The sequence below is a fragment of the Stegostoma tigrinum genome, chromosome 17, assembly GCF_030684315.1.
Source record: "Stegostoma tigrinum isolate sSteTig4 chromosome 17, sSteTig4.hap1, whole genome shotgun sequence".
Lineage (NCBI taxonomy): Eukaryota > Metazoa > Chordata > Chondrichthyes > Orectolobiformes > Stegostomatidae > Stegostoma > Stegostoma tigrinum.
This window is the reverse complement of record NC_081370.1, coordinates 56,631,578-56,658,800: the sequence shown is the minus strand read 5'-3', so window position 1 is coordinate 56,658,800 and position 27,223 is coordinate 56,631,578. Positions and strand designations below refer to the sequence as shown.

Below are 27,223 nucleotides of genomic sequence, written 5' to 3'. Positions count from 1 at the left end.
ACTTTTGCTTCTACTGCAATACAGACATTGGGCAGCTGCTGTTTCGGTTCCAGTGGATGTGCAACATTGACCATAGATACTTCATCAATGTCTGGCCCACATTAAGTGGACAGACTTGCCCACCACTTCCATGCTTCAAGCTCTGTGCCAACTGTGAAACTAGACTCAAATGCTCCTTGGTTTTGTCCACAAGCTTTTTGGCAGACTGCCCTAGGCAGTAAGTGTTTTATTGTGCACTGTCTTCAATTTTCTTCTGCAGGATGCCGCATCAAACTTTGATTGCAGCAAATCACAGGCTGGTCTTGTCCTCTAGTGAGTAGGTACCTGCTCATTAACAGTAGCCCACTCAAGCCCAGGCTTTGTCATGTGCAATCCTGCTATGGGTTATCTTCTAAGAAATACGTTGAGTCAGTATCTGAGTTAGGAGTGTAATTTTAGTTGATGATATTGTGTCTGCAACATGACCATCACCTTAATATTCCCCCGCTGCCATAGTTGTGCCCTTGGTATTGGAAAATAAAAGAAAAAGGCACACAGGTAAAGTTGTGCCATAGGGAGGCACATGATTAATGCAGGTTGTAAATCTGAAAACATTGTAAAGAGAGTGGGAACTGGGCTGGGAGAAAAAGTTATAGGTTTGAAGATGCCATCATCTTTTGTTTTCTCTCACACTTCTGTTTAAGGCCTCAGCGGTGGCCATGCAAATTTGGACCTGCAAGTATACCTGTTCCAGTCTGGTTTGTTCCTGCTGGCTCTGCTTGTGTGTTTATCTTCTCTTGCAAAGTGATAGGGAAGTATGGTAAAGTATTGTGGAACCCAGAAGTGAACAAAACAGTAAAATTTGCAAATGACAGACATGGTTCTCACTTGTGCCATTTAACTCAAAAAGGAGCTCCAGTATGACCAGTACATTCATTTTCATGTATTGTTACTTCTGTTTTTTTTAACTGTTTATTCCCTCTGGAAGTCTGTTTGAGAAATATTGCTGTCATCAACATTCAATGATAAGTAACAACCAAATGCAGAAATTGCTGGAGAAACTCAGCAGGTCTGTCAGCATCTGTGAAAAGAAAGCAGTGTTAAGGTTTTGAGTCTGGTCACCCTACTTCAGAAAACAATGTTGTACTTTGAAGAAGACTCACAGGAATCAAAAGTTAATGCTATGTTCTCTCCACAGATGCTGCCAGAGTTGCTGAGTTTCTCCAGCAATTTCTATACTTGGTTGTTACTTAAAACTGAATATGTGAATTATGATGACAGCTGATAAGGCTTGTTTAAATAAATTATAATAATGCATAAATCACCTGGTAATGTCCTTTGATTCTTCCTGACTTGGAAATGAAAGTGGCAACACCATATAACCCGAACCCTAACCCTAAACCTATTGCAGTTTCAAAATATGTCCTATCTACTATTCTGTTTTCTCGTCTTTTATTCTGAAATCCCTGGCTTCACTCTACCTAGAGGCATGGTTGAGATTAGAAATTGACTGTGAAGAAATTGCAGAGCTAAAGATATAAAAGTACCCTTCAGCTGTGTCTTCCTCATTCTGCCATTCTTATGGATAAAAAGATATCAATTCTAAATTTCAACTGCTGTCGAAGTAGCAAAAGCATTGAAAAGTTTGAGTCAGCTCAATCTGTCAAAGTCCATTTTTGTTTGCAGTTTGTAATGGAGCGAGTCATCAGGCAGATGTTAAAGTTCATTGAATAAATGATTATTCAATTCATTTCTAAAGAGTGGAGAAGTGTTGAACAGGGAATGCAATAAATTGTTTTCCTTCCACTGTGCAAACAATGAATCATTTATTTTCAAGTCTGGTACACATATTCAACAACTAATGGCAGTACATATCCATGGGTTAAAAATCACTGAATTTATTCTACTTCAGATTTCTTATGATTGAACAAAATATAGGCTTACTATTTAACTTGCTGTGGTGACCTACCACAGGGGGTGGCAGGTGTTTCTCCCATCAGTTTTAAAAGTCAGCAAAAACAGATTCACTGAGGCATTCACTGTCACAGTGCCCAATTCACAGGCACCAAACAGGAAAATATGGTTTATGTGCTACTTAACTAGCAGTCCTTAAAGAGCCTACTGAAGCTCACTATGAAAAAGGTAAGTTGATTTAAAAAGAAAGATTTACCTGAATGAAGAGGCGCATGTGTTTCTCCCCAGCCCCTCTGTAGAGCTGAAGATGGTAGCTGCCCTCTCCACTCAGCTTTTCTCCCAGATCACTTAATCACTGCCCTACCCCCAATCTCCTGATGGTACCCTTCCTTCCTATCTCTCCATTGGGATCACCCTCCTTCAGTCTGATCACTCCTGTCCCCCTTCTCTGGACCTACCAGTGGTCCGTCGTCATCTGTGGAACAAATATCTCATGTAGGTGCTGATTACCTTAAGCAATATATTGCTTCTTTTATCTTTTTAGTAGCCTTAATAAACTTAAAGCAGATTTCCCCAAGCGCAATATTAAGCACAATGCACAATGGACGCTGAATAGCAATCTCACCTCGGAACATAATGTGTCAAACAATGCTATGGCCGCCAAATATCTCATTACCTGAGTGTAGGGTGTGATTTATGATTATTTTGTGCTTCAATTTGATATATATATTGCTATAATGTTACATATGATGCAGGGTAGGATACATCCTGAGCTTATGAGCTAGTTTAACCTTTCCATTGAAAAGATTTTGCTGCAATCATCTGTAATCTGACAATGAAGATTAAAGTATGTGAACTATTTTTTCCTTCCCCAGTGTGAACATTTTTGTATAATTGCTTCCATTCCTGTCTAATGTCTTTCCTATTGGTATCACTGGTGTTTCAAAAGGTAAAGCTAATTTTGGCCTGCATTACACATGAATGGAAACAATTAAATTAAAATTGTACACTTCAGCACAGATAACTTACACCATCCCACATAATCAAATCAAGACTCCGCCAGCTTTCTTGCGAATGGAAACTGGGGTTTGTGCGTGTCGATTAATTTAACAATTCATGACATCTGAACTGTTTTTCTTTGAAATCCAGGTTTGGAGTAGAGCCATCAGGATTGGTCAAACTGGAAAAAGAAATCGAACAGGAAGAGTCCCATTCGGCACCTCCCCCATCTCCAACTCCGACTAAATCACCTGGAAAGAAGAGTGCAGGAAAGTTACTGGATGATGCAGTAAGTAAAATAAAAAATATCAACTAAAGTAACAAGTAGATAGGTATACCTTCCTTAACTTAGTCCAAACAGTGATTGGCATTCTGTCGTGTTTGGATGCTCAACATGTCATTTAAAAGTCCATACACAATGGGGGCAGATTTGTCTCCTTCTGCATTGTAACAATTCTATGATTGTGTCTGTCAGAAGTGACAAGTCTAGTCAGTAGTGAGCTCTAGAGATGCGGCTGAATAATGATGTGCTAGTCAGAACCAGAAAATTACTGATTTACAGCTTGATCTGACACCACCTTTCCAGAGCTGGACTTTCCAGATCCCTCTACAGCAAGATTCTTCCTTCGCCAAGTTGCATTTTGCCTGATGAAACCTAGATTATCTGCACAAAGGAGATGAAAAGGACACAAAAAAACCTACAAATGCTAGAAATTTGATATGTTAAAAAGCGCGAGTGCTAAAAACTAACAAATTCTGATTAAATCACACCTGCTAGGATAGGGTGTTTTCCTTCAGCTAGTGATCAGGGAGACGAGGGGGTGACTGCAGATGAAGAATGTAAGGGGACCTGGAATGGATGAATGCTGGAATGTCAGTCCTGGTTTGAGGTTTCTTCAGGCTGTTTTGATGATGACAGGGTCTCCAAGGTGGCTGAGCTAACTGACCAGGGGACTGATACACAAAGACATTTGAGATTGAAAAATATTAGCAATTGAGTGATGTAGGAGGTAGTATAGTCAGGGGAATAGATACAGTTCCCTGGGGCCCTGAGCAAGAATCCAAATGGTTGTTTTGGGTTTGGGAGATGTGCTCTGGGCTGGAGAGGAATTTGTGGTGGAAGGAGAAGGACCCATGGCCAATGTTTGCATCAATGACATAGGTAGAACCAGAGGGAGGTTCTGTTGAAGGAGTTTGAGCTGCTATGGTCTGCATTAAAAAGCAGAATCACGAGGCAATTATCTGAATTGTTGCCCAAGCCAAGCACATTGGTACATGGTAAAAGTGATTAGGGAGAGGAATGTAATGCTCAAAGATCGATATAGCAAAAATAAATTTCAATTCACGGGACACCAGCACCAGAACTTGGGAAAGTGGGAGCTGTTAGGATGGCCTACACCTGTATCATGCTGTAATTCTTATAACTGGTGGTACAAAGGGTCAGACTAACTAATGTCAGGACAGATCAAGTAACGGGTAATGTGGTGAAATAAAGGGAAACAACAGACTTGAAGAATCAGGCAGTAATTTATGTAAATATTTCAATACGTAACAGGAAGGGGTAGAACATACAAATATAAAATGCATCAACAGATAAGATCAAAGGTTCCAAGAATTGTTGAAAAAAATTAAGGACCTGTGTCTATATACACACAGCATTTGTAACAAGTGATAAATATATATGGCTTCAGAGATAGTAGGAACTGCAGATGCTGGAGAATTGGTGGTAACAAGGTGTAGAGCTGGATGAACACAGCAGGCCAAGCAGCATCAGAGGAGCAGGAAGGCTGACATTTTGGGCCTGGACCCTTCTTCAGAAATGGGGGAGGGGAAAGGGTTTCTGAAGTAAATAGAGAGAGGGGCAGGTGGATAGAAGATGGATAGAGGACAAGATAGGTGGAGAGGAGACAGACAGGTCAAAGAGGCAGGGATGGAACCAGTGAAGGTGAGTGTAGATGGGGAGGTAGGGAGGAGATAGGTCTATCCAGGGAGGATGGCCAGGCCAAGAGGGCGGGATGAGGTTAGTAGATAGGAGATGTGAGTGGGGCCTGAGGTTGGAGGAGAGGATAGGTGGGAGGAAGGACAGATTAGGGAGGTGGAGACAAGCCGGGCTGGTTTTGGGATGTGGTGGGGGTAGGGAGATTAGCTTAACAGGCATTACAGAGACTTAGTTTCAAGGTGATCAAGGCTGGGACCTGAATGTAGGAAGGTATTTGATATATCCACATGACTGAAAGCTGGGAGAAATTGCAGGGATAGTTCTGTTAATTACAGATGGCATTAGTTCAGCATTGGATGATGACCTTAACTAGGAAGATCAAGGACTTCACAAGCTTCAAGATCTCCCCTTCACTCCGATTGCATCCCAAAACCAGCCCATCTCATCCCCGATAATAAAATGTGAGGCTGGGTGAACACAGGCAGGCCAAGCAGCATCTCAGGAGCACAAAAGCTGACGTTTCGGGCCTAGACCCTTCATCAGAGAGGGGGATGGGGAGAGGGAACTGGAATAAATAGGGAGAGAGGGGGAGGCGGACCGAAGATGGAGAGTAAAGAAGATAGGTGGAGAGAGTATAGGTGGGGAGGTAGGGAGGGGATAGGTCAGTCCAGGGAAGACGGACAGGTCAAGGAGGTGGGATGAGGTTAGTAGGTAGATGGGGTTGCGGCTTGGGGTGGGAGGAAGGGATGGGTGAGAGGAAGAACCGGTTAGGGAGGCAGAGACAGGTTGGACTGGTTTTGGGATGCAGTGGGTGGGGGGGGAAGAGCTGGGTTGGTTGTGTGGTGCAGTGGGGGGAGGGGACGAACTGGGCTGGTTTAGGGATGCAGTTGGGGAAGGGGAGATTTCTCCCCTTCCCCAACTGCATCCCTAAACCAGCCCAGTTCGTCCCCTCCCCCCACTGCACCACACAACCAGCCCAGCTCTCCCCCCCCGCCCCGCCACCCACTGCATCTCAAAACCAGTCCACCCAGTCTCTGCCTCCCTAACCGGTTCTTCCTCTCACCCATCCCTTCCTCCCACCCCAAGCCGCACCCCCATCTTCCTACTAACCTCATTCCACCTCCTTGACCTGTCCGTCTTCCCTGGACTGACCTATCCCCTCCCTACCTCCCCACCTATACTCTCTCCACCTATCTTCTTTACTCTCCATCTTCGGTCCGCCTCCCCCTCTCTCCCTATTTATTCCAGTTCCCTCTCCCCATCCCCCTCTCTGATGAAGTGTCTAGGCCCGAAACGTCAGCTTTTGTGCTCCTGAGATGCTGCTTGGCCTGCTGTGTTCATCCAGCCTCACATTTTATTATCTTGGAATTCTCCAGCATCTGCAATTCCCATTATCTCTGATACCATCTCATCCCCGCCTCCCTAACCTGTCCGTCTACCTCCCACCTATCCACTCCTCCCACCTCAAGCCCCATCCTCACCTCCTATCTACGAGCCTCATCCTGCCTCCTTGACCTGTCCGTCCTCCCTGGACTGACCTATCCCCTCCCTAACTCCTTCCCTTTACTGGCTCCATCCCCACCTCTTTGACCTGTCTGTCTCTTCTCCGCCTAACTTCTCCTTTATCCATCTTCTATCTGCCTCCCCCTCTCTCCCTATTTATTTCAAAATCCCCTTCCCCTCCTCCATTTCTGAAGAAGACTCCAGACCCGAAACGTAAGCTTTCCTGCCCCTCTGATGCTGCTTGGCCAGCTGTGTTCAACCAGCTCTACACTTTGTTATCGAAGATTTAGAATCAGTTTGGGTTGAGATAAGAAATAGCACAAGTCAAAAAAGGGGTGGGAGTGGTTTACAAGTCCCCTGACAGTAAGTATTTTGTGGGGCAGAGCAGACAGGAAGAAATAAATGGGGCAAGAACTGCACCATAAGGTAGTAGACATGTGCATTAGGAGAATCAGGCTAGGAAAGGTAGACACAGAAAAACAGTGCTAGGGTGTTTTCAGACCAATTTCTTAGAGTAGGACATATCAGAACCAGTGGGGAAGCAGTCTACTGTCGACCACAAGAATGTAGGAATAGTAGTAGGCCATTCTATTGCTTGAGCCTACCAATAAATGAGATCATGGCTGATATGTTGCCTAAGTGTCTTTACACTGCCTTTGGCCCACATCCCTTAATACCTTTGCTTAACAAAAATTTGTCTACCTCAGAATTAAAACTAACAACTGACCTCGCATCAACTGCCATTTGTGGAAAAAAAATGCCAAACCTCTACCACCCTTTGTGCGTAGAACTTTTTAATATCTCTCCTGAATGGACTGGCCCTAATTCTCAGGCTATGCCCTCTGGTTCTAGAATCTCCAACCAATGGAAATAGTTTACTTACCCTGTATTTTCATGATAATATAGAACATAGAACAGTACAGCACAGTCCAGGCCCTTCAGCCCACGATGTTGTGCCAACTTACTATGAACAATCTACCCTGCATACCCTACATTTTACTATCCTCCATGTACCTATCTAAGAGTCGCTTAAAAATCACTAAAGTGTCTTAAAGATTTTGATGAGGTCACCTCTTAACCTTCTAAATTCTAGTGGAAATAGGGCTGATATGTGTTATCCCAGTTCATAACTTAACTCCTGAAGTCCAGGTATCATTCTTGTAAACTTATGTTGTGCACTCTCCAAGGCCAATATACCCTTCCTAAGGTGTGGTACCCAGGTCTCCTCACAGTGCAACAAGTGGGGTCAAACCAGGGTATTTTTTAAATAGCCACAGCATAAATTATGATTGGATAATGTGCCAGTAAGAAATAGTAGCAGGAGAAGGCCATTCAGGCCTTCAAACACCCTCAATCATTCACCGAGATCGTGGGTGATCTTTTACTTCAACACCTTTTTCCTGCAATATCCCCATATTCCTTGGCGTTTTTCACATGTGAAAATGTGAAAACCTATCAACCTCATTTAACAAGATGTGGATCTGGATGAACACAGCAGATCAAACAGCATCAGAGGAGCAGGAAAGCCGATGTTTCACGCCTAGACTTCAGTGTTGATCGTACTCAATGATGAGAAAAGATTAATTAATAATGTCATGACAAAGGACCTTCTAGATATCAATGACCATGCATGAAAGAATTTTATGTTCAGTTTGAAAGAAAGAAGTGTGAATCTATGACTTTAGCTTTAAAATTAAGTAAACCATATAGAGACAGAGCTGGCTCGGCTGACCTAGGAAACTAATTTGAAAGGGGGGAAAGTAGAATTGCACTGGCAGACATTTGAGGAGATATTTAATAATGCACAGCAAAGATAAAGAACAGGTGCTCAGAAGGATGCATCGTACATGATTAAGGACATTAATGTTCGTATTAAATTGAATGAAACCTGTACATATGCATGAAGATTCGTAGTGGATTAGAGAATTGGATGTGTAAACAAATGAATTAGGAGCAGAAATAGGTGCCTCAGTCTGTTTCATCATTTAATCAGATCATGCTTGATCTATTTGTGTTTTGAGTTCCACATTCTCTTCTACCCTTGATAAATTCTTATTTGACGGGGGAATCAAAGGTTATCCACCTCCATCTTAAAGGTACTCAATGACCCCACCAAAGCCCTAAAAAGGCAACTGCTAAAATTAGAATCTGCTAGTTCTGGACTCACCCACAAGTGGAAATGGAATTTCCATTCCCACTTGATCCAAACTATTTAGCACCTTACATTCTTCAATCAGGCCACTCCTCACTCTTCCAAACTGAAGTAGAAACAAGCCCAGCCTTTCCTCAAAAGATAACCCATTTAATTACAGATGTCAATCTAGTAAACCTCCTCTGCACTGCCTCCAAATAACTTGCATCCTTCCTTAAATAAGGAGACCTTATGTCTGATTATGAGTAGTCGTCACAGACTTGTGCGTGGGAAGTCATGTCTGACAAATCTTTTAGAGTTTTTTGAAGAGGTAACCAAAAGGATAGATGAGGGTAGGGAAATGGATGTTGTCTACATGGGCGTTAGTAAGGCCTTTGACAAAATCTCGCTCAGCAGGCTAATCATGAAGGTTAGGTTGCAGGGGATCCAGGAGAGCTAGCTAATTGGATTTTAAAATGGCTCGGTGGTAGGAAACAGAGGGTGATGGTTGAAGGTTGTTTCTCGGACTGGAAACCTGCAACTAGTGAGGCGCCACAGGGGTCAGTGCTGTGACTTTTGTAATTTGTTATTTACATAAATTAACTCGATATGAATGTACAAAGCATGATTATTAAGTTTGCGGATGATACAAAATTAGGAGGTATCATTGATAACAAGGGAGGTTATCAAAAATACAGAGGGATCTTGATCAGATGAGGAAGTGGGCTGAACATTGGCAAGTGCAATTCAATGCAGATAAGTGTGAGGTGTTGCACTTTGGAAGTCAAGCCAAGGTAGGACTTATACAGTAAATGGTAAAGTCCTGAGGAGGGTTGCAGAACAGACAGAGCTAGGAGTATAAGTACATAGTTCATTGAAAGCACCATCACAGGTGGACAGGGTGGTGAAGAAGGCATTTAGCATGCTGGCCTTCATCAGTGAAAGCATTGAATATAGGAGTTGGGACGTTATGTTACAGTTGTAGAGGTCATTGGTGAGGCTGCACTTGGAATATTGTGTAGTTTTTGTCACCTCTTACAAGAAAGACATAGTTAAAGTGGAAAGTGTACAAAGAAGATTTGCGAGGATTTTTCCAGGACTAGTAGGCCTGAGTTATAAAGAGAGCTTGGCCAGGATAGAACTTCATTTCTTGGAACTTAGGAGAATGAGGCGTGATCTTATTGAGGTGTATAAAATCATGAGGGGCATAGATAGGATGAATGCATATTGTCTTTTTCCTAGGGATGGGGAATTGAAAACTAGAGAGAATAGGTTTAAGGTGAGAGCAGAAAGATTTAAGAAGGACCTGAGGGGCAACTTCATCACAGACAGTGGTATGTATATGGAATGGGCTTCCAGAGAAACTGGTTGAGCAACATTTAAAACACATTTGGATAGGTACAAGGAATGGAAAGATTTACAGGGATATGGACCAAATGTAGGCAATTGGAATCAGCTAAGTGGGCACCATGGTCAGCATGGACCAGTTTGGGCTGAAGGGTCTGTTTCCATGCTGTATTACTCAATGACTCTATGACTGTATGTTTAAAATGCAATCTCACCAGCACTCTACAGAAACAAAGCAAAACATTTGCTGCTTTTATAAAAGCCAAAAGTACTGCAGATGCTGGATGTCTAAAAAACAGAGATTGCTGGAAAATCTCAGCAGGGCTCGCAACAAAATTTAACGCCAAGTGGAGATAAATTAGAGTTATTGTTTTGAGTCCAGTCGCTAGTTCTAAAGAACCATCACTGGACCTGCATCGTTAACTCTGACTTGCCTCCACAGATGCTACCAGATTTGCCAGCAATTTCTGTTATTATTGCTTTTTATAGCCAACTCTCCCAGTAATAAAGGATAGCATGCATTAGTTTTTTTTAAATTACTTTGTGTACCTGCATACTAACATCCTGTGACTTACCGACCAGAACACTTAGACCCCACTGCACCTTGGAATTCTTCATTTTCAGTCTTCCTGCCAAAGTGAGCAGTTTCATATTTTCTCACAATGTAATCTGCCTGCCAGACTTGAGCCTACTCATGCATCCTACATATACCTATTTACAAACTTGATATTTTCTCTTCACAACACATATTCCTACCCATCTGTGTGTCATCTGTAAATGTAACTTCCATGCCTTCAATCCATTCATCTAAGTCATTGATATAAATTGTAAAACGTTGAGGTTCCAGCCCAATCCCTGACGGACCCTACTTGTCCTGTCCTGCTAAACAGATAAATATTCTTCTACACATCCACTCTGTTTGTTGCTGCCCAGCTAAACTTCTGTGCAAGCCAGAATGGTAATTTCTATGCCATGTGCTTTTACTTTGCATGGCAGACTTTAAGAACCAGCAAAGAATGACCAGTGAAGTAAAAAAGAAACAATAAGTAGAGACAAAGCTAACTCACAATATCAAAACAAACATTTCTAAAAGTATTTCATTAGGAACGAGTAACTGAAGTTAATTTTGCTCCCTAGAGATTGAGTCTGGGAATTGATAATGAAAAAAAATAGATAGTAGCAGCTCTGAATGGGTAATTTATGACTTTAATCGTGGAAAATGGATAATACCTCAAAGAGAATCGAAGATGAAGATGTGGTAAGGAGGGATGAGCATTGAGCAATCACCATTACCAAAGCAAAGAGGTTTGGAAAGGGGATATTAAAGCTGCAAAGTCCCCAGAACCAAATGGCCTGCGCCCTATGGTTTTAAAGGAACTGGTGGTACAGATTGTAGATGAATTAGTTACTGAAATAACTCCACAGAGGCCAATATCAGAGGAGGGATTATAACTCAATGAAGAAGGGTCTCATCCCAAAATATCGGCTTTCCCGTTCCTCTGATGCTGCCTGGCCTACTGTGTTCCTCCAAGTCCACACTGTGTTATCTTCATACTGTCTTTCAGAATCCTTTCCAACAAATTGCCCACCACTGATGTCAGCTCACCAGTCTGTAGTTCCCTGTTGACCTTCTTAACTAGTGACATAATCTTCGCCACATTTGTATAAAAGTTTGTTCAATAACGAAATGGCCAATTGATTCCCTTTTGTCTCGAAGAAAATAGACCTTTTCCAGGCATGTTTAATGAACTCAAAGTCATCGGTTCTTTGTAAAATACTAACTTTTAAAAGAAGTGGAAAACACTGGCTAACCTCTAAATTATAATCAAGAATTAGAAGCATGGTCCCTTATTCCAAAACACAGACACACACAAAGTACAAATGCAACAGATTCTATATCATGAAGTTAGAAGTGGGATGTTGTGCAGATGATTGTGCAATCTTTAGGACCATTCACAACCATTCAGATACTGAGCACTCCACGTCCAAATGCAACAAGTCTTGAGCTAAGAAGTGACAAGTGACTGAGGTGCTAATAATTGTCAGGCAATGACTGTGTCCAAAAAGGAAGAATTTTATCCGTTGTCCCTAGATATCAATGGTGTAACCAGCACTGAATTGCACAATCAACTTCCTAGGCTTACTATTGACCAGAAATTGAATTAGACGAGCCCAATAATACTGTGACTGCAGTTCCAACAGTACTCGAGAAACTTGACACCATCCAGGGAACTCTGCAGCCCAATGGTATCAATGTGGACTTCACCAGCTTCAAAATCTCCCCTTCCCTCACCACATCCCAAAACCAGCCCAGTTCGTCCCCTCCCCCCACTGCACCACACAACCAGCCCAGCTCTTCCCCTCCACCCACTGCATCCCAAAACCAGTCCAACCTGTCTCTGCCTCCCTAACCTGTTCTTCCTCTCACCCATCCCTTCCTCCCACCCCAAGCCGCACCTCCATTTCCTACCTACTAACCTCATCCCACCTCCTTGACCTGTCCGTCTTCCCTGGACTGACCTATCCCCTCTCTACCTCCCCACCTATACTCTCCTCTCCACCTATCTTCTTTTCTCTCCATCTTCAGTCCGCCTCCCCCTCTCTCCCTATTTATCCCAACACCCTCACCCCATCCCCCTCTCTGATGAAGGGTCTAGGCCCGAAACGTGAGCTTTTGTGCTCCTGAGATGCTGCTTGGCCTGCTGTGTTCATCCAGCATCACATTTTATTATCTTGGATTCTCCAACATCTGCAGTTCCCATTATCACCACCATCCAGGGTAAAGCAGTCTGTTTGATTGGCTCTACATCCACAAATTTTCACTCCCTCCACCACACCCCTCCCCCAACAGCAGTGTGTCCATCTACAAGATTTGCTGCAGAAATTCACCACAGCTCCTTCGACTGCACTTTCCAAACCTATGACCACTATCATCTGGAAAAACAATAGCAGCAGATATATAGGAATACAACAATCTGCAAGTTGCCCTTCAAGCCTGTCACCATCCTGATTTGAAATATACCATCATTCCTTCACTGTCCTGCATAAAAATCATGAAATGCCTCCCTTTTAGATTACTGGGTCTACCTACAACAAATGGGCAGCAGCGGATCAATAAGACAGTTCATCTTCCCAAAGGAACTCAACATGGGCAACAAATATTAACCCAGCCAGAGAAGTTGCATTCCATGACTAAATAAAAATTAAAGGGAATAAAGAAAAACAATCCTGTTGCCCGGGATCTGACATGAGCCTTCCCCTGAGCTGCTTCCAATGCAACAATATCCCTCCTTCACGAAGATGACTGAAACTGTGCATAGTTGTCTCGGTGCAGTCTCGCCAATTACTTGTATGTTGTGAGAAGTTTTCACTACCTTAATAGTTGACCTGCCTTGCAATAAAGATTTGCCTGTTCACCTCCTGCTATCTCATCATCCAAAGGACCAAAGATTTCTTCCAAATGAAACATTGATGTACTGGACGGAAACATTGAGTACAGCACAGTTTGACCAATAGTGCATGCAAGCCCTTTCATGCCACACTGAGTACACATTCGTGGCACTCTGTATTGGCTCTTTTCATACCAGTTTTAACTGAAAAGTAGACATGTGCAAACAAATTTGAACTGCTGTGTTTTTTCCAGTATATTCTGTGAAGAATTAAACTCTAACTTCCATTCTGTATAAAAGTAACTTTCAATTATAAAGATCAGCATGAATCCAGATGTTTGGAAATTGCATCTGCAGTGAAAACTGTCTTTAGGTCTTCACTCTCAGCTCTGATCCCATAAGTCATCTGGACAGAATCCTGCTAATGTTATCCCCAGATTTCAAACCTAAATCCTTCAATTATATCAAGTTCTGACCTCAGTGAAGCCAGAAATTAATTTTAAAATCTTTTGAAGTATGGCATGTGGATTCAAAATTTTAATGAGTTTTACCTGTAAGTACTTACATGAAAGTCTGGTTCAGATAAATCGGCAATAAGTACTGGAGGTTGTTACTTACAATTGAATTCTTGCTGATATTCTCAGAAAAGAAAGTGAATCTAGTGCTTTGTAAAATTAAGCTTGCTGCACATGTGCCTGGAATAAAATGGGTCACGAAAACCTGGAAGTTATTAATATTAACAAAATGGTCACCGTTAGGATCTCAGGCAGCATTTGTGTACTTGATTCAGACTGGTTTAACTTGGAATGTACACTTCACATTGGAGACCTCTCAGATAGTTACTGGATTACTAATCCAGAGGATGTGAATGCAAATTCTAATTCCATGATGGAATCAAGGAACTGGAATCGAAAAATGGAAATATTCAGCTCCTTGAACCTTGTCCATAATTTAATTAAATTTGACTGATAATATTATTGTCTATCTTTAATCCAGATCACTTAGCCTGAAAACTGTAGAACCTTAGAAAAGTAACAACTCAGAAAGAGGCCATGCAGCCCATCTTGTCTGCATTGGCCAAATAAATTATCTGCCCATTCTAATCCCACTTACTAACACCTTGTACATAGCTTTGCAGGTTACAGCCCTTCATACGCAGATTCAATTTCCTCTTTAGTGAATTGAGGATTTCCACTTCAACACCAAACTGAGTAGCAACTTCCAGATGCTCTCCCCACTCTGGGTAATGGGGTTTTTAAAATCATGTCCTCTCTAATCCTTCTTCCAATCACCTTAAATCTATACTCCTTTGTAATTACTCTCTCCATTAGGAACAGTAGGTGTGCCTTGTCCATTCTATCCATCCTTACCAAATAATATATGCTAAGTACAGACTCGATCCTTTCAGTTGAAACATCTTCAATTTTTGAAGTGAGTTCCAATTTTCAGGGCTCTTTGGGAAATAAAAAAAATCTTGATTTTGTTTATAAATTACCTCATTCTAATTTCAATGTTATGTTTTCTTGGTCTGGATTTCCCCACTGGGAGAAATAATACAGATGCAGAGATATTATAGTTTTAAACAATTTCATTGTTTTAAGCACCTCAATTAGTTCATTCTCTACATTCTAAACACAGTAGGAATGCAAACCAAGATGAGACAACACAAGCTCATAATTCAATCCTTCAAAATTTGGTTTAAGTGAAGGTGGTGTCACAATGGTAATGCCACCGTGTTTGTATTCAGAATGTCAGCTAATGTTTTGGAAGTTTGATTTCAATTAAGATCTGAAATTGAAAGTTTGTTTAATGACAACCATGTAACCACCGTTGATTGTCATGAAAAACCCATCTGGTTCACAAAGGTATTTTAGGGAAAGAAATATGCAATCCTCACCAGGCCTCTGACTCCAGACGCACAGTGACTCTTAACTGCATTCCAGTCAATCAATGCTGGCCTAGTGGGTGACATCCACATTCTATGAATGAATTTTAAAGTCATTCTGATAAATCTGCACTGCACCCCTCCCATGCTGAATATCCTTGATACCAAAACTGTACACAGTACTGCAGATATTGTTTAAGACTCTGTACGATTGAATTGGAACTTTCCTACTTTTGAGCCTCACCTGTTTTTTTAACTGTGTCGGGGATTTGGGCATCACTGGCTGGGCTGACATTTATTGTCATCCCCAATTCAGATGGTGGAGATGAGCTTCCTTCTTTCAGTTCACAGCAATATTTGTGCTGTAAGGACTCGACAGTGCTGTTAGGGAGGGAGTTCCAAGATGTTTACCCAGCAAAAGTGATGGCATAGTGATATATTTCCAAGTCAGAATGATGTGTATCTTGAAGGCAGACTTGCAGGTGGTGGTGATTTCATGTATCTGCTGTCCTTGTCTTTTTGTGTAGTCCATCCACATGCTTTACTTTTTCCAGCTTTGACCATTCTTATAGGAACAACTAACTCACAAGGTTCTTCACGATGGTTAAATAGCTGATATCCAGTCACTGTACACACCTTGAGGATTGTAAACATCTTACACTGCAAAGCAAAGCCAACTGATTTACTAATCTTGTAGTACTCCCATTGTAGAGTGTAAAACATACTGGGAATAGATTGGACTCAAAGTGAATTAACAAGAACTAGCAGCTTTTAACCTGTTTTGGTCAGCCAATTGAGGAGGGGAAATGGTTGGAACAAGTCAATGAAAGACCTGTGGTGGTGCTTTAGAGGAATTTTGTCCTTTTGGATTTGTGGAGATCAGCACCACAATAAAATGAATGGGAGTGACTCAGACAATACTGTTTAATCTGTGCATCCTTAATCCTTAGTGAGAGTGCGTAGTATAAATAAGTAGCTGTCTGAAATTATGCTATGGTAAATATTCTCAGGCTTTGCTTAATTTTGGAATCTTGCATTATGGTACATTTAATCAGTTTATCAGTTTATTAATCAGTTATATGGTGAAACATCACAGAGAAAATGTGCACAACATTCTAGAAAATTTTCATGCAATTTAAAAGTGCACATATTTAACAGAAAGCACTGCGATGCCAATGCATCTGCACAGTGACTTGATCAACATGGAATGCAGCAAACAAGCATGATCTTAACAATAGTATCAGAGATAATGGGAACTGCAGATGCTGGAGAATTCCAAGATGATAAAATGTGAGGCTGGATGAACACAGCAGGCCAAGCAGCATCTCAGGAGCACAATAGCTGAGGGTCATTACTGTCTCAGTAAGAAGGTCATACGTTCAGATCCAATTTCAGAGAGATGATAATGGAAATGATAGAGCGCTGTACATTAGAAGATGACAATATCTATGACCACATTGAAAGTTACTAGATTCATAGGGATATATGCGAAGAGGTTGCCTCCCTTTGTGGGAGAGGCTAGGGCCGGAGAGAATAATCTCAAAATAAAGGGTTGCACATTTGATACAGAGATGAAGAGGGGTTCTTTCTGTCAGAAGGTAGTGAATCTGGAATTCTCTACCACAGAGGCTGTTGAGCTGGGTTATTAAGTATACTCAGGGTTGAGATAGACAGATTTTTGCTTGGTAAGGGAATCAAGGGTAGTGGGGAAAATGAGGGAAAGGGAAGTTGAGAATTATTAGACCAGCCATGATCTCATTGAATAGTGGAGGATACTTGATAGGCTGAATGGCTTACTTCCGCACCTACATCTCATAGTTCATGAAGTCTACGCACTGAACAGCTGAGTGGTACTTACTTTGGAAGTCTCTGTTTTGGTCCAAATTCAGCGCTGTTAGCTCTTTATCAGTGGAAATGAAACTAGAGATAGTTACAATTGGCCTGAATGCCTCTTTTCAACTAGAAGCAAAATTAGTCTAGGTTTATTCTCCTCAGTGCTATCATGCAACCTCTGCTCAAAGTGAGCATACGGGAAAGTCAGTGAGAACAAGATAGACTCAGCTCTGACCCTGTTAAATAGTATGATAACATTCATTGTCAAGGATCATCCACAAATAAGAAACAATGGATGAAGAATGTTTGGGAAGCCAATAACCATGAAATTATACTGCACTGAGGAGTCACTACATTCTGAAAGGGGAAGAGAGAAAATTGGCCACTCAGCTTTGGCTTTAAGTTTGATAATCTTACTCTCAGTTAAGACGAGTAGAAGCTTGAGGCCAGACAATATAGTAGCTTCTTTAGGATATTAGGTCTTTGATTACTTTTTAATGACAAAAAAAATTTCTGTGTCTAAATTTATACCTTCTTAACTGTCAGTTGTTGACACCTCAGCAGCTATAATCAAATGGTCAGAGATAATGGGAACTGCAGATGCTGGAGATTCCAAGATAATAAAATGTGAGGCTGGATGAACACAGCAGGCCAAGCAGCATCTCAGGAGCACAAAAGCTGACGTTTCGGGCCTAGACCCTTCATCAGAGAGGGGGATGGGGGGAGGGAACTGGAATAAATAGGGAGAGAGGGGGAGGCGGACCGAAGATGGAGAGCAAAGAAGATAGGTGGAGAGGGTGTAGGTGGGGAGGTAGGGAGGGGATAGGTCAGTCCAGGGAAGACGGACAGGTCAAGGAGGTGGGATGAGGTTAGTAGGTAGCTGGGGGTGCGGCTGGGGGTGGGAGGAAGGGATGGGTGAGAGGAAGAACCGGTTAGGGAGGCAGAGACAGGTTGGACTGGTTTTGGGATGCAGTGGGTGGGGGGGAAGAGCTGGGCTGGTTGTGTGGTGCAGTGGGGGGAGGGGATGAACTGGGCTGGTTTAGGGATGCAGTGGGGGAAGGGGAGATTTTGAAACTGGTGAAGTCCACATTGATACCATATGGCTGCAGGGTTCCCAGGCGGAATATGAGTTGCTGTTCCTGCAACCTTCGGGTGGCATCATTGTGGCAGTGCAGGAGGCCCATGATGGACATGTCATCAAGAGAATGGGAGGGGGAGTGGAAATGGTTTGCGACTGGGAGGTGCAGTTGTTTGTTGCGAACTGAGCGGAGGTGTTCTGCAAAGCGGTCCCCAAGCCTCCGCTTGGTTTCCCCAATGTAGAGAAAGCCGCACCGGGTACAGTGGATGCAGTATACCACATTGGCAGATGTGCAGGTGAACCTCTGCTTAATGTGGAATGTCATCTTGGGGCCTGGGATGGGGGTGAGGGAGGAGGTGTGGGGACAAGTGTAGCATTTCCTGCGGTTGCAGGGGAAGGTGCCGGGTGTGGTGGGGTTGGAGGGCAGTGTGGAGCGAACAAGGGAGTCACGGAGAGAGTGGTCTCTCCGGAAAGCAGACAGGGGTGGGGATGGAAAAATGTCTTGGGTGGTGGGGTCGGATTGTAAATGGCGGAAGTGTCGGAGGATAATGCGTTGTATCCGGAGGTTGGTAGGGTGGTGTGTGAGAACGAGGGGGATCCTCTTGGGGCGGTTGTGGCGGGGGCGGGGTGTGAGGGATGTGTCGCGGGAAATGCGGGAGACGCGGTCAAGGGCGTTCTCAATCACCGTGGGGGGGAAGTTGCGGTCCTTAAAGAACTTGGACATCTGGGATGTGCGGGAGTGGAATGTCTTATCGTGGGAGCAGATGCGGCGGAGGCGGAGGAATTGGGAATAGGGGATGGAGTTTTTGCAGGAGGGTGGGTGGGAGGAGGTGTATTCTAGGTAGCTGTGGGAGTCGGTGGGCTTGAAATGGACATCAGTTACAAGCTGGTTGCCTGAGATGGAGACTGAGAGGTCCAGGAAGGTGAGGGATGTGCTGGAGATGGCCCAGGTGAACTGAAGGTTGGGGTGGAAGGTGTTGGTGAAGTGGATGAACTGTTCGAGCTCCTCTGGGGAGCAAGAGGCGGCGCCGATACAGTCATCAATGTACCGGAGGAAGAGGTGGCGTTTGGGGCCTGTGTAGGTGCGGAAGATGGACTGTTCCACGTAACCTACAAAGAGGCAGGCATAGCTGGGGCCCATGCGGGTGCCCATGGCCACCCCCTGAGTCTGTAGGAAGTGGGAGGAGTCAAAAGAGAAGTTGTTGAGTGTGAGGACGAGTTCCGCTAGGCGGATGAGAGTGTCGGTGGAGGGGGCCTGGTCGGGCCTGCGGGACAGGAAGAAGCGGAGGGCCTTGAGGCCATCTCCATGCGGAATGCAGGTGTACAGGGACTGGACGTCCATGGTGAATATGAGGTGTTGGGGGCCAGGGAATTGGAAGTCCTGGAGGAGGTGGAGGGCGTGGGTGGTGTCACGGACATAGGTGGGGAGTTCCTGGACCAAAGGGGAGAAAATGGAGTCCAGATAGGTGGAGATGAGTTCGGTGGGGCAGGAGCAGGCTGAACCAGCCCAGTTCATCCCCTCCCCCCACTGCACCACACAACCAGCCCAGCTCTTCCCCCCCACCCACTGCATCCCAAAACCAGTCCAACCTGTCTCTGCCTCCCTAACCGGTTCTTCCTCTCACCCATCCCTTCCTCCCACCCCCAGCCGCACCCCCAGCTACCTACTAACCTCATCCCACCTCCTTGACCTGTCCGTCTTCCCTGGACTGACCTATCCCCTCCCTACCTCCCCACCTACACCCTCTCCACCTATCTTCTTTGCTCTCCATCTTCGGTCCGCCTCCCCCTCTCTCCCTATTTATTCCAGTTCCCTCCCCCCATCCCCCTCTCTGATGAAGGGTCTAGGCCCGAAACGTCAGCTTTTGTGCTCCTGAGATGCTGCTTGGCCTGCTGTGTTCATCCAGCCTCACATTTTATAATCAAATGGTCATCTCATTAGTAAGGGATATTTGTTATAGCGACAGAGATTTGAAAAAAAAAAGGTCCCAATGTCTTTTGCATAAGTTGAGTTAGAAAAAATTTTGAGCTGCATAGAGATGTGAGGCAATGGCAGAATTACAAAGCTTTTTTTAGCTAAGGGAGTAGTGGTGGTGGGTTTGGGGATGTTGATGGGCCACACACTCTATAAAGTTAAATTCTCATTGTCTCTGAGCTTTCAAACACCCAAGAAGGTAATTTTCTTGAGAAATTTGTAGACTAAAAAGTAGAAGTTTGTAGGCAGCAAAGTTTGAGTGATAAGATTAATGTTTAGAAAATCAACTGATCTAGTAGGATCTAACGTATACGACTGTTTAAACGTTCTGTTCTAGCTCTGTACTCAGATTTCAATGCTAGCCGCGCATCTCTTAAAAGAGGTGGGGGGTGGGAGGTCTCTTGGGTGGCATCATGGCTCAGTGGGTTAACACTGCTGCCTCACTGTGCCAGGGACTCAAGCTCAATTCCAGCCTTGGGTGACTGTCTGTGCGGAGTTTGCACATTCTCCCTGCGCCTGCATAAATTTCCTCCAGGTGCTCCGGTTTCCTTTCACAGTTGAAAGATGTGCAGGTTAGGTTAACTGGGCCATGCTAAAGGGTCCAGTGTGCAGGCTCGGTGGATTAGTCATGAGAAATGTCTACGGGGAATAAGGTGATGGGTCTAGGTGGGATGCCATTCAGAGGGTCGGTGTGGACTTGGTGGGCTGAATGGCCTGCTTTTGCACTGTAGGGATTCTATGATTAAAAAGATCAGTGGCTCTGGAGCAAATGCTTTAAAGCCAATGAAGTATCATTATCCCCTGGACATTTATACATTGCCGTTAGCTTGATCCCTCTACAGCTCTGTAAAGTGCATGTCTGGTTGGATTACGTGATTGGCACTTCTGACCAATGAAGTTCACATATCAAAGTTCTGGTACTCTTTCTTACTCCTGATATGTCTACCCTTTTGGTTTTTAGATCTGCTGGTTTGCATGAATTTTTCCAAGGTTATCTTTTATCTTGAATTTTATAATTGCACCAGCCTTCCTACAAAAGTACATTCATGTTTGTCAGCTCTTTAAATTAGTTTGGATTCAGATGCCTTTCACCAACTGTCTCACCGGACTCACATATGTTAACCAGCTAACACATTTTACTTGCAGTTCTCCGTTTGAATTCTTCAAAATTCCTTGGATATGGCTTAAACTCTTCCTGTACTAGGATTTATTTAGAAGTTTATAGGCAAATTTGACAGTGGTTCACATGCAGCAAAATCCAGTGACAGCAATGCAATAAATATCCAATTAATATATTTCTCCTCATGATATTCAAATGACAGATGTTGCACAGGAAGCATGCTTTTCTTAGAACATCATCATAGGATGCTTAAAAGCCACCACAACTATTTGAATATCTCTAAACTGTGATAACAAGGTGTAGAGCTGGATGAACACAGCAGGCCAAGCTGCATCAGAGGACCAGGAAAGCTGACGTTTCAGGCCTAGACCCTTCTTCATTCAGCTCTACACCTTGCCATCTCAGATTTTCCAGCATCAGCAGTTCCTACTATCTATAAATGGTTCTTGAATGTCAAGAAAATCTGCAGAATGTCTCATAAGTCTACTAACTCTGACTAAAGCCATATAAACTGTAGAATCAGGAAGACAATACGTTGCTTATGAGCATTTTTGAGCTGGCTTTACCTTCCATCACATTGAATTCTTCAAATTGCTCTCTTTACCTAATGAGACTAAAATAATGCCATTACTGAGGATCTTTTGAGATTTAGGAATCTTTCTTTATAAAGGAACAATTAAAATGAAAGGAAATCAAAAGGCTGCAACAGCTTAAAGCAAAATACGCCACTAACCTTCCCAACTATAGAACCAGCTGTGCATTCTGAGATATTCTGACATATTTTGCGCTAAGAATGACTTGATCAGGATATACGTATTAAATCAGACAGCAACATTTAATGTCCACTCATTCACAGTAACATCTGAATATTTTGGAAGTTTCTGTTCAGCTTGCTATGTGCTTCCACATTCTTTGATACGCCATTGATTGACTTGACATTGAAATAAATATTCCTATCTTCAGTTATTAATTTTTTATAAATATAGCAGAAACGGTTGTTGCTTCCCCATTCAAACACATGTGAATTTTTAATAATATGGTTCTTCATAAGTACTGCCAAACAACCCTTTTCACATGAAGAATTGATTTTTAAAAATGTGAAACCTCATTCCTTCAGATTTCATTATTGTAGTCCTTTTCGAATAAAATAAAAGACTGTTTAATTTCTACCTCTTTATCTCTCTCAATCTCATTTTTTTAATGTGCTTATGTCACATTCTGTTCATGATTATACTTTCTATTCAATATTCTAAAGTAAGACTTCCTCATTTAGACATTGCATACATCAGTAGGGATTATTCAACCAGATTGGTTGAAGTAACACATTGTTACTTGCCCAGTTCACGTACGTTCTAGATTCTCTTTAAAGACTACATGTTGGTTTGGATATCTGATTCTAAGCAAGATTCCAGTCAAAGATACACACAAGTCTTTGGGCAACTGTATTCATAACAAATTGAGACTTTCATTTGTTTGCTACTGACCACAAAATCTAGGCCATCTGCAGGCTCTGACATATCTCAGCGATAATCTTTTTTTGTGAAAAAGTCTTAAATATCATTTGTAGGTGTCATGTTCCATAAATGTGAGTTCTTGGATAAGGACAGGTATGAACACAAGACAAAAGGAGTTGCTGCTCCTTTATTTGCCTTTGCTTCATTGACCTATCTGTCTGAACAGCAATCCCCAAATAAATTCTGACCTTGAGTACTTTAGCTTTTTTTCATTAGTGGTCGACAATGCTTTAGTAAATCCTGGCAATATTAAATTGCAATAGTTGCAGCCTTTGCAGAAAACATTGCCTAATTCAACATAATCATTTGAAAACCGATGAGAAAAAAAGTGATTTTGCTGAAGCTATTTGATCATTTGAACAGTAGGTGTAAGCAGGCCATTCCACACTACTGTGCAGTGGCAATGTGAATTTTGTTTTATTGAAAGGATGTCTCCATCAGCTCTAAAAGATCCTTTGCCTGTCACACAATTAAGCAGTTTTGTTAATGAGTTTCAGTACTAATACAATGAAAGTACTTAGGCTGTATGTCCCAATTACTGACTGACCAAATCAAATGATGCTTACCTCTGACTTTTCATAGCAGAGTGTAGACTGTCTTCAATCAGCTGATGTTTGCAAGATCCAAATCAAAGTGTCTAATGTTTCTGTAATTGACAGAAATTGCGGAACAACCCTAAGTGTGCTCGAAGCTTTGGCAACAGCTCTTTCGTTATAAAATATTCAAGTTCTACCATCTGCTTACTTGGCTTAAACAAAATAGAGAAATTCTATTCAACTACCAACCAGACAGAAAGAGAAAATCATTTGAATGACCCATGAATTCAAACTTTTACCTAACATGGAATTTTGCTAGATAAACAGTTCACGAAATGATTTTGGTCTGTCTTTTATCCTCTTTCACACTTTTGTTTTCAAACTAAAGTTGAAAATACTGACCTAATTGAAGTACCATACAGCTGCCAGTTCCATGAAAATTTGCCAGGTAGCATGTTAATGAAAGGCCATGAGTTTAACTATCAAATGCCAGATCCAATGCTTTACATTTCATATTCATTGAACCAATAGTGCTTAGCTACATGCTTTTAAACATAAAACTGTTACAAAATGTGAGAAAATAGTATTTTACTGATGGGAAATGTTTACTGTGTCAGATATTTTGATATTTAATACACAAATTTGTAATGAAATTATCATCAAAGATTTTAAGTGTCAGCGATAATTGGAGAAATGTCAGGCATCATGTTCAAGCTGTTAAAGTAATTCATAGTCTATTTTGACTGACTTAGCAGTAAATTTAATGTGAATTATCATAACGGTGGAATGATGAGGGAATGTGAATAGAAGTTTGAGGTGATGCACATTGGTAGGAGTAACCGGAAGGCAAAGTACAGGGCTAATGGTAAGATTCTTAGCAGTGTAGATGAGCAGAGAGAACTCGGTGTCCATGTACACAGATCCTTGAAAGTTGCCACCCAGATTGACAGGGCTGTTAAGAAGGCATAGAGTGTTTTAGCTTTTATTAATAGAAGGATCGAGCTCCAGAACCAAGAGGTTATGCTGCAGCTGTACAAAACTCTGGTGCGGTCGCACTTAGAGTATTGCGTACAGTTCTGGTCACCGCATTATAAGAAGGATGTGGAAGCTTTGGAAAGGGTGCAGAGGAGATTTACTAGGATGTTGCCTGGTATGGAGGGAAGGTCTTACGAGGAAAGGCTGAGGGACTTGAGGCTGTTTTCATTAGCGAGAAGAAGGTTGAGAGGTGACTTAATAGAAACATATAAAATAATCAGAGGGTTATATTGGGTGGATAGGGAGAGCCTTTTTCCTAGGATGGTGACGGTGAGCACGAGGGGGCAGAGCTTTAAATTGAGGGGTGAAAGATATAGGACAGATGTCAGAGGCGGTTTCTTTACTCAAAGTAGTAAGGGAATGGAATGCTTTGCCTGCAACGGTAGTAGATTTGCCAACTTTAGGTACATTTAAGTCGTCATTGGATAAGCATATGGACGTATATGTAATAGTGTAGGTTAGATGGGCTTGAGATCGGTATGACAGGTCGGCACAACATCGAGGGCCGAAGGGCCTGTACTGTGCTTTAATGTTCTAATGTTCTATGTTCTAAATAAGAATTCAGGGGTCACGTTATATAGGCTCAGATGGCCTTTACAATTTAACATAATTTAAAGATGTATCTATTAAGCTAGTAACTCAATGTTTATTGTATCTGTGCAAGCTTTGAAGTGTGTCATATTGCCTGTGCAGACTGTGGAGTTGCATTTTTTTTCACATCATTCTCTCCCAGGTGTAAATGCCTAAGGGAAACTAATGCCATGCCAAGACCTTGCAACACATAGCAAATGGGCTTCGGGGCGCAGATAAGACATTAAGATTTCAAAAACCTGCCCATTTCCAGATGTAGTGGTGGAAGGGTGGCAGGTGAACTGTTTCCAGGAAGTGTGTTGTAAATATTGAAATGAGGCTGGCATCCTCTGACCAAACCTTCTTTACAGATTTTACAATAGACCATGGAGGCTTTGAAAACCTGCCTGCTGAAATGAAGTGAGGTCACCTTCGGAGTGAAGGTGCCTTTACTGGCTTGCTTGTTGGCTAGGAGGAACAGGAGTGGTCCCATCATGCCCCCTGAGCATCCCACTAACTCCTTTAGAACCCCTATAAAAAAAGCTCCTTGTTTTAGGGATTGAAGCCATCTTGTAGTCAGAGATCGGTTACACTCAGGATGGGACACCTCACCAGTGTGGAGGTTCGGTCTTCCCATTCCTCACACACCTTCCAAACATGATCACTGTGCCCTTATTCAGGAAGGGCTGCAAAGAAAAATCTGGGAATTTTAAACCAGTTGGTGTAACATCTGTGGTAGGTAAGTTATTCGAGAAGATTCTGAGGGATAAAGTTGCATTTAGAAAGACAGGGTTTGATTAGGAGTAGTGAGCATAGCTTCGTGTGTAGGAGATCATGCCTCAGAAATTAGTTAGAGTTCTTTGATGAAGTGCCTAGAAAGGTTGATGAGAGCAGGGCAGTAGACAGTGTCTAAATGGATTTCAGTAAGGCTTTTGATAAGGTTCTACATAGTAGGTTGCTTTGGAAGGTTAGAGCCTGTGGAGTCCGGTAAAGATTGACAAATTGGATACACAATTGGCGTGATGGTAGGAAGCAGAGAGTAACAGTGGAAGGATACTTTTCGGACTGGAGGCCTGTGACAAGTGGTGCCAGGGTTTGTGCTGGGCCCATTGCTGTTTGTTATCTATATCAATAATTTGGATGAGAATGTACGAAGCATGGTTAGTAAGTTTGCGGATGACACTAAAGTAGGTGGCATTGTGGAAAGTGAGGAATGTTATCAGAAATTGCAGCAGAATTTTGATCAGCTGGGGAAGTGGGCCAGGAAATGTAGTTTAATACAGATACATGTGAGGTGTTGCATTTTGGAAAGTCAAATCAAGGTAGGAGCTTCTTGGTAAATGACAGGGCCTTAAGGAGTCTAGTGGAACAGAGGGATGTTGGCGATCAGTTGCATGGTTCTCTAAAAGTGGAGTCACAGGTAGACAGGGCAGTGAAGAAGGCTTTTAGCGCACAGGCCTTTAGCAGTCAGGGCATTGCGTTAGAAGTTGGGAGGTTATGTCACAATTGTACAGGACATTGGTGAGACTGCACTTGGCGTATTGTGTTCAGTATGGGCCACCTTGCTAGAGAAAGGATATTATTAAACTGGAAAGATTGCAGAAGAAATTTAAAAGGATGTCGCCAGGACTCAAGGGACTAATTTAGAGGTTGCATAAGCTAGGACTTTTTCTTTAGAGCATTGGAGACTGAGGGGGGATCTTATAGAAGTGTATAAGATCATGAGAGGCATTGATAGGGTGAATGCACTCAGTCTTTTCCCAATATTGGGGAATCAAGGGCTAGAGGGCATCTGTTACAGGTAAGAGGGGAAAGAATAAATGGGAACCTGAGGAATAACTTTTTTCACAATAGGGTGTTATGCATACAGAATGACCCGCCAGCGGAAGTGGTTGAGGTGGGTACAGTAACAACATTTGAAAGGCATTTTGACAAATACAAGGATAGGAAAGGGTTAGAAAGATATGGGCCAAATGCAGAGAATGGGTTTAGCATAGATAGACATTTTGGAGCAGCTGGGCCGAAGTTCCTGTATCCGCACTATAGGACTCTATGACCAAAATGCACATCCAGATGCAATAAGTTTCACAGCGGTCAAAGAAATCTGAAATGGCAGGTTGCCTATTCCAAACTCGCCCCTCTCCACTAACCTGTCCTCTGTTAATATCCAAATCTTACTGTGAGAAAAATCCTTAGTGATTCCAACATATGTTTTTTGCTGTTACAGATTTGGATCCATATGATGTTACTTCAAAACTATTTTTAACATTTCTCCCACAGTCCAAAGATGTGCAGGCTAGGTGGATTGGCCATGCTAAATTGCCCGTAGTGTTCAGGGGTGTGTGGGTTATAGGGGGATGGGTCTGGGTGGGATGCTCCAAGGGGTGGAGTGGACTTGTTGGGCTGAAGGGCCTGTTTCCACACTGTAGGGAATCTAACAAGTTCAATATTCACTCCATCTACCATTTACGCACAG

At 42.6% G+C, this 27,223-nt stretch overlaps 1 protein-coding gene across 7 annotated transcripts in view; it reads left to right on the top strand.

Moving 5' to 3' along the window:
• LOC125459544 (growth arrest-specific protein 2-like) overlaps positions 1 to 27,223 on the top strand; it is a 158,668-nt gene that overhangs the window by 71,690 nt on the left and 59,755 nt on the right. For all 7 annotated transcript variants that reach the window (XM_048546102.2, XM_048546103.2, XM_048546106.2 and 4 more), the window contains exon 6: positions 3,043 to 3,181. In XM_048546102.2, the coding sequence (XP_048402059.1) occupies positions 3,043 to 3,181 (139 nt within the window). The remainder of the gene's footprint in view (positions 1 to 3,042; positions 3,182 to 27,223) is intronic.